Here is a 13,314-nt window from a genome sequence, read left to right as displayed (position 1 = left end):
TAGGTCAAATAGGTGAGTTAAATGGGGATGTGATAGGAATCACCAGCCCCGCATCTTTCTAGTCTTTGATGGTGGCATTGATCTCTGCAATCCCTCCAGGAATGCGGTACTGCTTTTGGTTTACTATTTTCCTTGGTAATGGCAGTTCTAATGGTGTCCACTTGGCCTTTCCTACCATGATAGCCCTTATTCCACATTTCAGGGATCTGATATGGGGGTCCTGCCAGTTACTAAGTATGTCTATTCCAATGATGCATTCTGGAACTGGGGAAATAACCACAGGATGGGTCCAGGGGCCCACTGGACCCACAGTGAGGCGTATCTGAGCTAAAACTCCATTGATAACTTGACCTCCATAAGCCCCCACTCTGACTGGTGGGCCTTGGAGACACTTTGGGTCTCCTGGAATTAGTGTCAGTTCCGAGCCAGTGTCTAGTAATCCCCTAAAAGTTTGATTATTTCCTTTCCCCCAATGAATAGTCACTCTTGTGCTATATATCTATCTTTATAAACATATATATATATAATTAGCAGCAATCTGGTTTTATCTCTCTAGAGAATCCTGTGTAACACATGGATGAAACTGCATAACAGGAACACTTCTAATTCCTGGTGCAAGAGCTGACTGTTGTCGAAAGTAGGTAGTTCCCTTGCCTGGGGGTCTGGTCTTGCCCTTGGGCCTGGTAACAGCTTGATCTAAAAGTCTTACTAGTGCAAGTTCCTGAAACCCTGCCCTTTGAGTATCCTCTGATTCTGTCCCCTAAAGGCCCCTTGTTTTCCTTCCCTCATCTGGTATTATTTTCTTTTTGTTTTTAATCATTTTATCAGGGGTTTATACAACTCACAATCCATCCATCCAGCCATTGTGTCGGGCACATTTGTACATTTGTTGCCATCATCATCCTCAAAATGTTTGCTTTCTGCTTGAGCCCTTGGTATCAGCCCATTTCCCCCCTCCCTCCCTGCTCCTCCCACTCATGAACCCTTGATAATTTATAAATTATTTTGTCATATCTTGCACTGTCCGATGTCTCCCTTCACCCACTTTTCTGTTTTCCATCCCCCAGGGAGGAGGTTATATGTAGATCCTGGTAATCAGTTCCCCCTTTCTACCCTACCCTCCCTCCACCCTCCTGGTATAGCCATTCTCACCATTGGTCCTGAAGGGATCACTTGTCCAGGATTCCCTGTGTTTCCAGTTCCTATCTGTACCAGTGTCCAACAGCCTCCGGTCTAGCCAGATTTCTAAGGTAGAATTGGGATCATGATAGTGTGGTAGGGGTAGGGGTTGGGTGGGGAGCATTTAGGAACTAGAGGAAAGTTGTATGTTTCATCGTTGTTACACTGCACCCTGACTGGCTTGTCTCCTCCCCGTGATTTTTCTGTCATAAGGGGAAGTCCAGTTGCCTACAGATGGGTCTTGGTTTCCCAATCTGCACTCCCCCTCATTCACAATTATTTGATTTTTTGTTCTTTGATGCCTGATAACTGATCCCTTTGACACCCCGTGATCACACAGGCTGGTGTGCTTCTTCCATGTGGGCTTTGTTGCTTCTCAGCTAGATGGCTGCTTGTTTACCTTCAAGCCTTTAAGACCCCAGATGCTATATCTTTTGATAGCCAGGCACCATTGGCTTTCTTCACCACATTTGCTTTGGCACCCACTTTATCTTCAGCGATCGTGTCGGGAAGGTGGGCATCATGGAATGTCAGTTTAAGACAACAAAGTGTTCTTGCATTGAGGGAGTTCTTGAGTGGAGGCTCAATGTCCATCTGCTACCTTAATATTAAACCTATAAATATATGCACATTGATTTATTTCCCCATCCTCATATATAAATATATTTACATGTGTACATACCTTTATTTAGACCTCTATAAATGCCCTTTGCCTCCTAGTTCTTTTTTAAAAAATCATTTTATTGGGGCTCGTACAATTCTTATCACAATCCATACATACATCCATTGTGTCAAGATCATATGTACATTTGTTGCCATCATCATTCTCACAACATTTGCTTTCTACTTGAGCCCTTAATGTCTGCTGCTCATTTTCCCCCTCCTTCCCCACTCCCCCCTACCTCGTGCACCCTTCATCATTCATATATTATTATTTTGTCATATATTACACTGTCTGATGTCTCCTCCTGCCCTCTTCTCTGCTGTCCCTCCCCCAGGGAGGAGGCTATATGTAGATTCCTGTAATCAGTTCTCCCTTTCTACCTCACATTCTCTCCACCCTCCAGGTATCACCACTCTCATCACTGGTTCTGGAGGAGTCATCTGTCCTGGATTCCCTGTGTTTCCAGTTGCTATCTGTACCAATGCATGTTCTCTAGTCTAGCCAGATTTTCAAGGTAGAATTGGGATCATGATAGTTGGGCGAGGAAGTATTTAAGAATGAGAGGAAAGTTATATGTTTCATTGTTGCTACCTTGCACCCTGCCTGGTTCATCTCCTCCCCACAACTCCTCAGCAAGGGGAGTCCGGTTGGCTACCATTGGGCTTTGAGTCTCCACTCTGCACTCACTCACATTTTCAATGATATGATTTTTTTGTTCCTTGATGCTTGATACCTGATCCCTTCGACAGCTCGTGGTCACACAGGCTGGTGTGTTTCTTCCATGTGGGCTTTGTTGTTTCTGAGCTATATGGCCGCTTGTTTATCTTTGAGCCTTTAAGACCCCAGATGCTATATCTTTTGATAGTTGGGCACCATCTGCTTTCTTCACTACATTTGCTTATGCATACATTCGGCTTCATTGATTGTATCAGTTTTTAGCCCTTTGATGTCTGATAGCTGGTCCCTTCTGCGCCTTGTGGTCAGACAGGCTGGTTTGCTTCTTCCATGTGGGCTTTGATGCTTCTCAGCTAGATGGCCACTTGTTTACCTTCAAGCTTTTAAGACCGTAGACACTGTATCTTTCTATAGCCGAGCACCATTAGCTTTCTTCACCACATTTGCTTATGCACACGTTTGTCTTCAGTGGTTGTGTCAGGAAGGTGAGCACTCACTGATATGGTTTTTATGCCTCCTATTTCTTTATTTCCTTTTCCATTCCTCTTGTCCCATTATCATGTTCAGCCTTCATTTGGGTTTCAGTAATTCCTCTCGGTTACATTACCCTTGGTCACACCCTACCAGGCCTCCAACACCCTCCTCAACACCGATTTAGATCACTTGTTGTTCCCTTGTCCCTGGATTTGTGAACAATCTGGTGCTATTTTCAAGGAGAGGGCTTCCTATCCTTACCCTTTTGCCAATTATTTGAAAGAGTCTGGCTGCACTGGCTAAGGTGACTTGAGGGATGAGGCACAGTCTTTGACCCTTATCTACCTGGTTAGCATAGCTTAGCCTGCCTTTCCTTACCCTGGGACTCTTTCTCAGCCCAGGCACCAAAATTGGGAGAATCAGAAAGGACCCTCCCTATGTCATCAGCAGGACCTGATTTTGGGAAGAGTATGGCAGGACCAGCCAGAAATAGCTATGGGTGTTGACAAATCTACAGGCGAACTGGGCCCTTCATTTATTCAGTTACAGATTTGAATGATATGTGCTAGGCATGGTTCAAAGCAATGGGAATCAGCTAAACAGAATGGCTCTTAAGCATATGGACAAATGTGACAAATGCTAAACACTATAACTGAAAGCCAAATCCTCTGCTGGCAAGTGGGTCTTGACTTACAGTGACATTTTGGGTGACTTAAAATGACCTTTTGGGCAGAGTAGAACTGCCCCTGAGGGTTTCCAAGACTAAATTTTGGAGGGAGCAAAGTGCCTTGTCTTTTCCTCACAGCTATTTGTGGGGGCCTTGTGCTTAACAGTGCAATAAAACCCCTCATGCCAAGCACTATTGGCACTAAGTCGTTGGCAGAATGACAGGGGTATCGTATATCAATTGGAAGGAAAGCCTTTCTGATAGTGGTGGCATTTAGCAAAAACTCAGAAGAAATGAGATAAAGCTCTCCCAGACATATATATGTCTGGATATAGATAAGGTTCCGGCCAAGAACTGAGTGGAAGTCCTGGGCAGGGCATCATCCCCTGAACTTTCCAAAGTGCCGAATCACTTTTCCAAGGGCTTGAAGGCCTATGTCCTAGCTCCCGTGTTTGAAGAACCCAGAGTGTGTGAAAGAAATGCACCCCTTAGTCCAAAGCCCATCTGGCAGATGTTCGGTGCCATAAAGTTGACTACTACCCATGGTGACTCTATGCATACAGAAGAGGCATGGTCCTGTGCCATCCTTACAATGGTTCTTATCCTGAGCCCATTTTCACAGCTACAGTGTCAATCATCTCATTGAGGGCCTGCCTCTCTTACACTGCTCCTCTACCAAGCATGATGTCCTTCTCCAGGGACTGGTCTCTCCTGACAACATGTCCAAAGGATGTAAGACGAAGTCTTGTCATCCCTGCCTCTAAGGAGCACCCTGGCCCTACAAGACAGAACAGTGTCCTCTTTTAGCAGTCCATGGTGATTCTTCTCCAGCACCACAGTTCAAATGCATCAATTCTTCCACAGTCTTCCTTATTGTGTCCAACTTTCACATGCATATGAGGCAATGGAAAATATCATGGCTTGGGTTAAGTGCACCTTTGTCCTCAAAGTAACATCCTTTTCAGTACTTGTGCAACAGATTTACCTAATTTAATAGGTCTTTTGATCTCTTTACTGTTGCTTCCAGTGCATTGATTGTGGATCCAAGAGAGACAAAATCCATAACAACATCAACCTTTTCTCCATTTACTTAGTGGTCCAGTTGTGAGGATTTTGGTCGTCTTTACATTGACCAGTAATCCATCAGCAAGCAAGGTTGTATCACATGCATATCTCAGGTTCTTAATAAATCTCCCTCCAATTCTGATGCGGCACTCTTTTCATATAATCCAGCTTTTCTGATAATTTGCTCAGCATATAGATCGAACGTTATGGTGAGAAGATACATTCCTGACGCACATCTCTCCTGATTTTAAACCACGCAGTATTCCTACGTTTTGTTCGCACAACTGTCTCTTGGTCCAGTACAAGTTCCTCAAGAGCACAATGGGCCAGGAAGGGTACAGAGTCCAGGGACGCCAGAAACCGAGCCGACTTTCGCCACGGCGGGGGGCGAAAATGGAGGAGCCCCGCCTCCTGGGGGCGGGACTTGCCTCTGATGCACTTGCGGGCGGGGCCAGGGGAAAACCAAAGGAAGGCGAGCGGCCCACTACGTGCGCTTCCTCCCCGCTCCGCCAGGGGCCGCTGTGGTGCCCTTGGGTCGACTCCGAGCGTCCCAGATTAGGCGGAAGCGGCTCTCAGGCCTTGGTTTATAGGCCTCTCTGGTGCTTCCTGCTTCCTCTTTTTTCACGGACCCGCCAACATGGTAGGTATCTGGGTGCTGTGCCGCTGTCCTTACAATCGCTTGCCATCCGCAGCATTCCGCGACCTGCAGCCAGCCAAGAAGAGCTCCGAACCTGGTAGACGTGGGGCCCTGCCAGCCTCGGGCCTCAGCGGGCACCGTCGGGCTATTCTGTCCCGGCCCAGTCCCGGTGCTCGGCACCGCCGGGCCGGTCTGCCCCAGACCCACTCCCCGCCAGGCGGGACGCCTCACGACACCCCGGTGGGGCGCCCCGCGCTCGAGTTATTCTGTCTTCTCCTCCCGCAGGGCCGCGTTCGCACCAAAACCGTGAAGAAGGCGGCCCGGGTCATCATTGAGAAATACTACACACGCCTGGGTAACGACTTCCACACCAACAAGCGCGTGTGCGAGGAGATCGCCATTATTCCCAGCAAGAAGCTCCGCAACAAGATCGCGGGGTGAGTGGCGGAGGCACGAGCCTCGCGGGCCTCCTGCGCCGGGGGCTTCCCTGAGCCCGAGTCGGCCCGGGCGCCTTCGAGCGCCGGCGTTTGGTCGTGGCCGAGTTTGTTGTTGGCGTCGATGATACCTGACCCTTGGTCGGCATTCACCACAGTCAGCCCTCCTCGTTCGTGGGGAGTGACCGGGTGCTACTGCCTCTCAAGGTCTTTCTGTGGAAATGTAATTTTTAGAAAACGAAAAGGAAGCTAAGTGCTGGCTTTGCCTCCATGAACCACAGGATTCGGGGAAAACCGGGAGCCGGGGTCATGTCACCCTTGGGAAGTTGAGTGTGTCACAGTAAAGGGACAGGCACAGCGGAGCGACATTTCCAAAGCTGTGTCGGCAGTGGGTCGGGGTCGGAGCCTGGGATGGTGAGCACTCTGGATGTACCACATGTTGCCGTGTGTCTCACTGCTGCTGTAGCTATGTCACGCACTTGATGAAGAGGATTCAGAGGGGCCCTGTGAGAGGGATCTCCATCAAGCTGCAGGAGGAGGAGAGAGAACGGAGGGATAATTACGTTCCTGAGGTAAGCTTCTAGGCCTTCCTGAAATGCTACAGCAAATACTTGTGTATCTTTGAGGTGAGGTACCCAGCTTCCAGAAGAACCTCATAATCTGCCTACCTTGTGTGCCTATACGAGCCCTTGCTTCTGGCCGGACTGTTTCAAGTCTACTATATTTTTTTTAAAAAAAATTAAAGCCCTGAGTGGTTGGTTATTAGGACCACTGTCACATTTTTTGCTAACAGTTTTTCTAAACTATAAGCCCAGGTCTGTAGAGGTTATACTGCTCACCTTGAGGAATCTCAGGACTCCACAGCATCCACACATTTGTCTGCCACGTAACCTGGGAGACGCAGCAGGGGTGGGGAGAGAGCTGGTTGACTGACAATTCTGAACTACCTCATTTCTTCTAGGTCTCAGCCTTGGACCAGGAGATTATTGAAGTGGATCCAGACACTAAAGAAATGCTGAAGCTTTTGGTAAGTTTGCTGGATTCCTGAAGTAAGATTTCCCAGGCCAAGAACCACTGGCCGTTTTCCACTCTTCAAGGATAGTAAAACCTATTGCCCTCAAGCCAACTACTTACAAATCGGCCCAATAGAACAGAGCAGACAGCCTCCTCTTCGATTGGGGAGCGGCCTGTGGGTTTGAAGCCGTAAGTCCAAGGTTATAGGGCTAGTAAGTGCCAGGATTTGAAATCCCATCTATATCTTCTAAACTAGACTACTTCAAAACAAGTAGGGGAGTTGTCTCTGGTTACTGAAAGATGTGGCCATGAAACTTATCCACAAGGTCATAATGCCCTGGTTTCCAAACCCAATGACCTCTTCTGTTTTTAACTGCCCCTCAAGTCCATACCTACAGGGTAGAACTGCCCTGTGAGTTTCCTTACCCCTTGACCTCTTCCATAGCTTTTAGAATAGCCCTTTTTCTTGGTTCTATCCCTGATTACTCACTCTGGCTCCCCTCCTTGCAGCTGGTTCTGTTTTCTAGTTTTCCCTCAGAGTGTAGGCATTTTTTTTAGGGCTTTTTGAAATCATTTTATTAGGGGCTCATACAAAATGCGTACATACATCATTTGTGTCCAGCACATTCGTAATAGGTTGCCATCATCATTCTCAAAATACCTGCTTTCTACTTGAGCCCTTGGTATCAGCTCCTCATTCTCCCCCTTGCTAATTTATAAATTTTTTATGTAGTCTCGTTTTTTAGATGGCTTAACATCTAAAACCTTGAACCAAGCTTCAGACTGGCCAACTGTTAGCAGTTTGAGCAACTTTAGTTGTGTTTTTTTGTGGTTACTAAATGCTTAAAATATGTTAAAAGAACAAAGTGAACTCCGTGTGATCTGCTGTGGGTCATTTATTCCTGAAATAACCACAATCCTAAATGTAACTTCCTTGGAACTTTTTGAAAGGTTTTATGGGGCTTGAAAGGAACATCAAGCTAGAGGTGTGGGTTCTGATCTTTCCCGCTAGTCTGTATGGTGCGTGTCCCTGGGCCCCTTCACGAATGTTCCTTTTCTTAGTGTAATGCTTTGGCTTGCTATGGAGGGAGGGGCACCCCGGTTTGCTCTTGGGAGAGACGGTTTTGTCCAGAGGGGACATGATTAACTGTGGACACTTGGTTTTCATGCCTGGGGGGTGCTGTCATCTAGTAGGTAAAGGCCAGGGATCCTGTCACATCCTACAGCACAGGCTTAGCCAGCTCTGGCACAAATTGTCAGGAGGCCCGGCTGAGTCATTTGTCAGTGTGGAACCAAGGAGAAGGCACTCGGGACAGACAGCCTTAAGTGTGCATAGGAGACTCGGTTCCGTGGAGGTGGTGGCCCCTGGTGGCGGGTTGGGTAAAAGTCTCTGCATTGGTTAGCAGGATATGGTCAGCAGGTTTCTATGAAAGGCAGATCTGGGGAAGTGGAGGCCCTGATGAATACCAGGTCTTTGTAATAGCTGACACTGAGGTATGGGATCCCTCAGATCTAGACTAGGCTCCTTTGGGAGGTGTCCGGATGGAGCCTTGGATTCCTGCTAGTGTTGCTGGGGTTCTGGCTGTAGATCTCTGCAGTAAAACTCATTGCACCCATTTTGTTGTTGTAGGACTTTGGCAGTCTGTCCAACCTGCAGGTCACTCAGCCCACAGTTGGAATGAATTTCAAAACACCACGTGGAGCCGTTTGAATCCTATCCACAATGCTGTAATATTTTCAATAAACCTGGGACACGCCAACTTGCTCAGTGTCCTCTGTGGGGTTTGGTGGGACTGGCAGGAGTTCCGCTGCTTGGGTTCTGTTTGTATTTGTTCCAGACGTGTCTTCTATCCAAAGAACCCAGGAGGGTCATTGGGGGTGGGGTGTTCATTAGGATCATGGTTCCGCTACCAGAAATCCACCTCATTTTTTTAAAAGGTTGCAATTCCTATAAGAATTCCATTAAAACCGAGACCCATCACCCTTGCTCCTGTAAGACTTATTGAAGAACCACTCAATTTGAAGCCCTGGCTGGGGAACCTGTTAGGAGAGCACTACTTTCAGTGTATGAACTAGGTGAAGGATGTGTTGAGATATGCTTCTTCACCTTTTCATTTTGCTGTAGTACTTGATCTCCCAGGTTCTGAAGGAGTCTTAAGAGTGTGAGCGGGAGCCTGGGTGTCGCTTTGTTCTGGGCTCATTAAGTTCATTTCCCATATGCATTTGAGCTGTTGACGTGTTGAGTCAGGAATGAGAGGTCCCTGTGTCTGGCTGTTGGGTTGCAGTGTGTCCTTTCACTCAGGTCTATTTGCAGGGTCGGCACACATGCCCAGGTAACAACCAGGTCTTGTCTGACTTCAAAGCCCTGGCGACTTCAACCCTGCATATCTACTCTGTTGGCCAAGATAGCAAAACTTTAAATGGGTTTGCTTAATTTTTTACACACTGAAACTTGTTAAAGTTTGAATTTGCATGGGGAGAAAGAAACCTGTCAGAAGAAAATGTTGCTGGTAGCAGTGAAGATTGCATGCACCCTTTGGAGATGGGGAAGGTGGGAAGTCTGGAAAAACACAGTCCCACTGAGTCCCAGCTTCCCAGCAGTGTCCAACTTTGAGAAAAGTGGCAAGACTAATACAAGGAACTGCCAAATACTCAAGTTTACCCAAGTTCACGTCCTAATTGCTTTCTCCCTACAAGCTGATGCAGTGTTTGTGTTTTAAGACCATTCATTCTAAGGGGTTTTCCAGCTGCTGTGGGAGACAGGAAAAGTGAATATGGACACTTAGCTCATTTTAACAAGCCCGCAGGCTAGGGTTCTGGGTGGAGATGAGTCCGAATCACATTCTCATAACTAAGATAGATCCCCACGATATTCTGATAATGCTGCCTTAACGCACCTTTTACAAGCACCGCAGGAACCAAAGTGCAATTGCTCTCCCTGCCCTGGAGAGTCTCCCCTTTTCCTGCCTTAGGTTACTCCCCCAATGCGCTCAGGGACCTTTAGGGTTAGGGTGCTGCCTATTCTGTTCCTTATGTGGTTACTTGTAGTTAGAGGGCGTGCGTGCTCAGAGAGCATATAAACTGGTGCTGGGGATACAATCTGCTTGGACCTAGTTCCTGAAGCCATGACTGAGGTGAGTACCCCAATTTCTTCAATTACCCAATCATGCCTGTATTCATTGAGTAAATTAACAAATACTTGGGTTCGTTTACTTAGGCAATGGTTTCCTCATTCCTCAACCCAAGCCCACTGTTGAGTGACTCACTTAGGACCCTGTGGGTGTTGTGTTTGTGGAAAAGTATGTAAAACATGCAGCAGGTGGAGGTACGCATGCTGGTGGTAACTGACTAGTTGGTTTCAGATACTATGCTGAATTTCTGTGCTGTAAAGTTACTCCTTTCTATACAGTTAGTGGTAGCGTTCCAAAACCAAATTCCAAACTCATTGCCATGAGGACAGTGCTGGCTCAGCGACCTTGTAGAACAGGGTAGAATTACCTCTGAAGGGCAGTTTCAAGTGTAACTTACATGGAAGTAGAAAGCCCCCTCTATCCTGCAGAGCAGCTTGTGGTTTCGAACTGCTGATCTTGCAGTTCGCTCAATGCATAACCACTGCACCAGAGCCCAGTGATAGCCCTAGAGTTTGCAATACACGTTTAGGATGCATACAAGGCTGCTTTCAAATAACCACCAGTTTATAGTCCAGCTTTGCAAGTATCCCCAGTATCCTGCCGTCGCCTGATTCATAACAGCAAAATTACACTTAGGAAGTAGCAACAAAAATAATTTTGTGGTTGGGGTCACCATAACGAACTGTATTAGAGGGTGGTAGCATCAGGAAGGTTGAGAACCTCTGCCTTAGAACATTCATGTCATTCATTTTCATTTACCCATGTTATGTTGTTTGCTATTATTTTAAGCATGCTTATCTGTTGGCTCGGTTAAATATAAGAAATTTAAAAAGACTTTATTTTACAACTGTGCTTTCGTAATGTGCTTCATGTATGTAGCTTCTCCGAAGCGTTGTAACTTTTCCTGCAAGGCAAACCAAACCCAAACAGCAACAACTCGCTTCCAGCCAGTCCAGTCTGACTGGGTGACCCTGTAGGACAGGATAGAACTGCCCTGTGGGTTTCCAAGACCAACTCGTCACAGGAATGTTAAAAGGAGACAAGAACCCTCAGTTTTCATTTGTTTGAAAAAGTCTACTAACATGCAAGGTATCATTTCAATGGATACAGAATTCTTGGTTGTTGGCTTTTTCTTTTTGTTTGTTTGGGGTTTTTTTTGGCATTTTCTTTAAACACTTCTTGATCGCATGGTTCCTAAAGATCTTTGTTCCTTTAAAAGTAAGGTTCCACCCTCGTTCTTGGCTTGTCTTTTGTCTGCAATTTGAACATAATAGGCATAGGTGTTGATATTCTGATCTTTAGCCTACGTGATGTTCCCTGAACTTCCTTGATCTATATTTTGGTTTTTGTCAACAATTTTGAAAACTGTTATTCTAACATTTCTTCTATTCCTTCTCCTGATACACATGTTATTACCTTTTGTGATTGCCCCACTGAACCTCACTGCCGTCTAGTTGCTCTGACTCATGGCAGCCCTCTCAGGCAGGGTAGTCTAACCACCGGAGCAGAAAGCCTCTCTCCGAGGAGTGGCTGGGGTTTCGGACTCTGGTGACCATGTAGTTGGCAGCCCAATGTGTGACCACTAACCACCAGGACTCCTGTAATTGTCTCAGTCCATCTGCTGTTTCCCACACTTGTTCTCTCCTAGTTTGGAAGGGTCTCTGGGCAGATCTTGCTGTGCCCAGTCTACGAACGAGCTCCTCAAAAGCATGCAACGTTTGTGCTCGTGAGTTTGATTTCTCACATTTCCTTTTGCCTATTTCTTAGTTTTACGGTTTTGTTTTTTATTAGTCTTGAGTATATTAATCATAGTTACCATAAATTCTCAGCCCAATATTGTAACATGTCTTCGTATCTTAAGTATCCTTAGTGGCTCAGTGACTAAGTATTTGGCTGTTTGAAACCACTCAGTGGCTCTGGGATAATTAAAGTGACCTGCCCCCGGTGTAAAGGTTACAGCTTCGGGAACTCTGGGGGCAGTTCCACCTTCGCCGATAGGGTCTGCTATGAGTAGCATGGAACCCACAGCACTGAGTTTGTTTTGAGTCCCCCTGGGTTGAGACCCTCACAACAGTGCTGCTCAGCTGTTGCCAATGGGTGAAACCGGAAGTTAGAGGAGCCGAAGGTTGGGTGTTTCCCCAGATCAAAGGCACCTGGGGGCTGGGATTCTGCAACTCTGAGCCCTATCCCATGGGAGCCTCCCTAGGCTGAGGCTGGCTGCTTTTCCTCCTCGAAGTCAGTCAGGTGGGGATGAGATCTGTGGCTAGGGCCCCACAAAGCAACTTCTCTTGGGAGCAGGCAGGTTTCAAGAAGAGCGTGCAATTTCAAAATGATGGCCTTTCCCTCCTGTTGCCTGTAGCGTGAGGGCATTTTCACCCAGCTTCACAGTGAGCACAGGCGGGGCTGCTCAGGCTGTTAAACACAGGCTCGCGGGTGGGCCTCCAGGAGTTTGTAATCTCAGAGTGCCGAGCACGCAGTCGGCAGCAATTACTGGCGCATCCTGTAGTCGTCAGGCCCAGTGCTGGGGCCAGCCATGGTGGCCACCGCGGCAGCAGCAGCTGATAAGTCTGGGTCTCGTTTATCTGTAGTAGTGATTTAGGAGGAGGTTGTTTTGGGAGTAGATATCCTGTTTTTCAAGAAGCCATGGTGGCATAATGGTTTTGCATTGGGCTGTTAACCACAAGGTCGGCAATGCAAAACCACCAGCTGCTCCTCGGGAGAAAGACGAGGCTTTCTACTGCCGTGAAAAGTTACTCTCCTAGGGGCAGTTCTGCCCTGCCCTGTAGGGTCAGTGTGAGTAGCATCAGCTCGGTAGCAGTGAGTTGGGTTGTTTTTTTTTTGTTTTGTTTTGTTTTTTAATTTTAACAATTTATTAGGGGCTCATATAATTCTTATCACAGTTCATACATATACATACATCAGTTGTATAAAGCACATCTGTACAGTCTTTGCCCTAATCATTTTTTTCTCCTCTTTTCTTTTTTTACATTTTATTAGGGACTCATACAACTCCCATCACCATCCATACATATACATACATCAACTGCACAAAGCACATCCACACATTCCCTGCCCCAATCATTCCCAAGGCATTTGCTCTCCACTCAAGGCCCCTTGCATCAGGTCCTCCTTTTTTTTCCCCCTCCCTCCCCTTTCCCCCCTCCCTCATGTGCCCTTGGTAATTTATACCTCTTTATTTTGTCATATCTTGCCCTATCCGGAGTCTCCCTTCCCCCCTTCTCTGCTGTCCCTCTCCCAGGGAAGAGGTCACATGTGGATCCTTGTAATCAGTTCCCCCTTTCCAACCCACTCACCCTCCACTCTTCCAGCATCGTCCCTCACACCCTTGGTCCTGAAGGTATCATCCACCCTGG

General features: G+C 47.0%; 1 protein-coding gene across 1 annotated transcript; it reads left to right on the top strand.

The window, feature by feature from the left end:
- The first annotated feature begins 5,236 nt into the window (after window positions 1-5,236).
- On the top strand, window positions 5,237-8,569 carry RPS17 (ribosomal protein S17). Its single transcript, XM_075558041.1, has 5 exons — window positions 5,237-5,364; window positions 5,647-5,798; window positions 6,262-6,367; window positions 6,757-6,822; window positions 8,440-8,569. The coding sequence occupies exons 1-5, from the start codon at window positions 5,362-5,364 to the stop codon at window positions 8,518-8,520; spliced, it is 408 nt and encodes a 135-aa protein (XP_075414156.1). The 5' UTR covers window positions 5,237-5,361; the 3' UTR covers window positions 8,521-8,569.
- The last annotated feature ends 4,745 nt before the right edge of the window (window positions 8,570-13,314 follow it).

This window comes from Tenrec ecaudatus, chromosome 9 (genome assembly GCF_050624435.1).
Source record: "Tenrec ecaudatus isolate mTenEca1 chromosome 9, mTenEca1.hap1, whole genome shotgun sequence".
In the NCBI taxonomy this organism is placed as follows: domain Eukaryota; kingdom Metazoa; phylum Chordata; class Mammalia; order Afrosoricida; family Tenrecidae; genus Tenrec; species Tenrec ecaudatus.
The sequence above is the reverse complement of the archived record's forward strand: the minus strand, read 5'-3'. Positions and strand labels throughout refer to the sequence as shown.

Bases quoted from the DNA above. Each gene is read 5' to 3' on its own strand.
- RPS17 (XM_075558041.1), top strand. The intron at 5,799-6,261 runs GTGAGTGGCGGA...CTGCTGCTGTAG, and splicing joins CTCCGCAACAAGATCGCGGG to CTATGTCACGCACTTGATGA. The intron at 6,368-6,756 runs GTAAGCTTCTAG...CATTTCTTCTAG, and splicing joins GGGATAATTACGTTCCTGAG to GTCTCAGCCTTGGACCAGGA.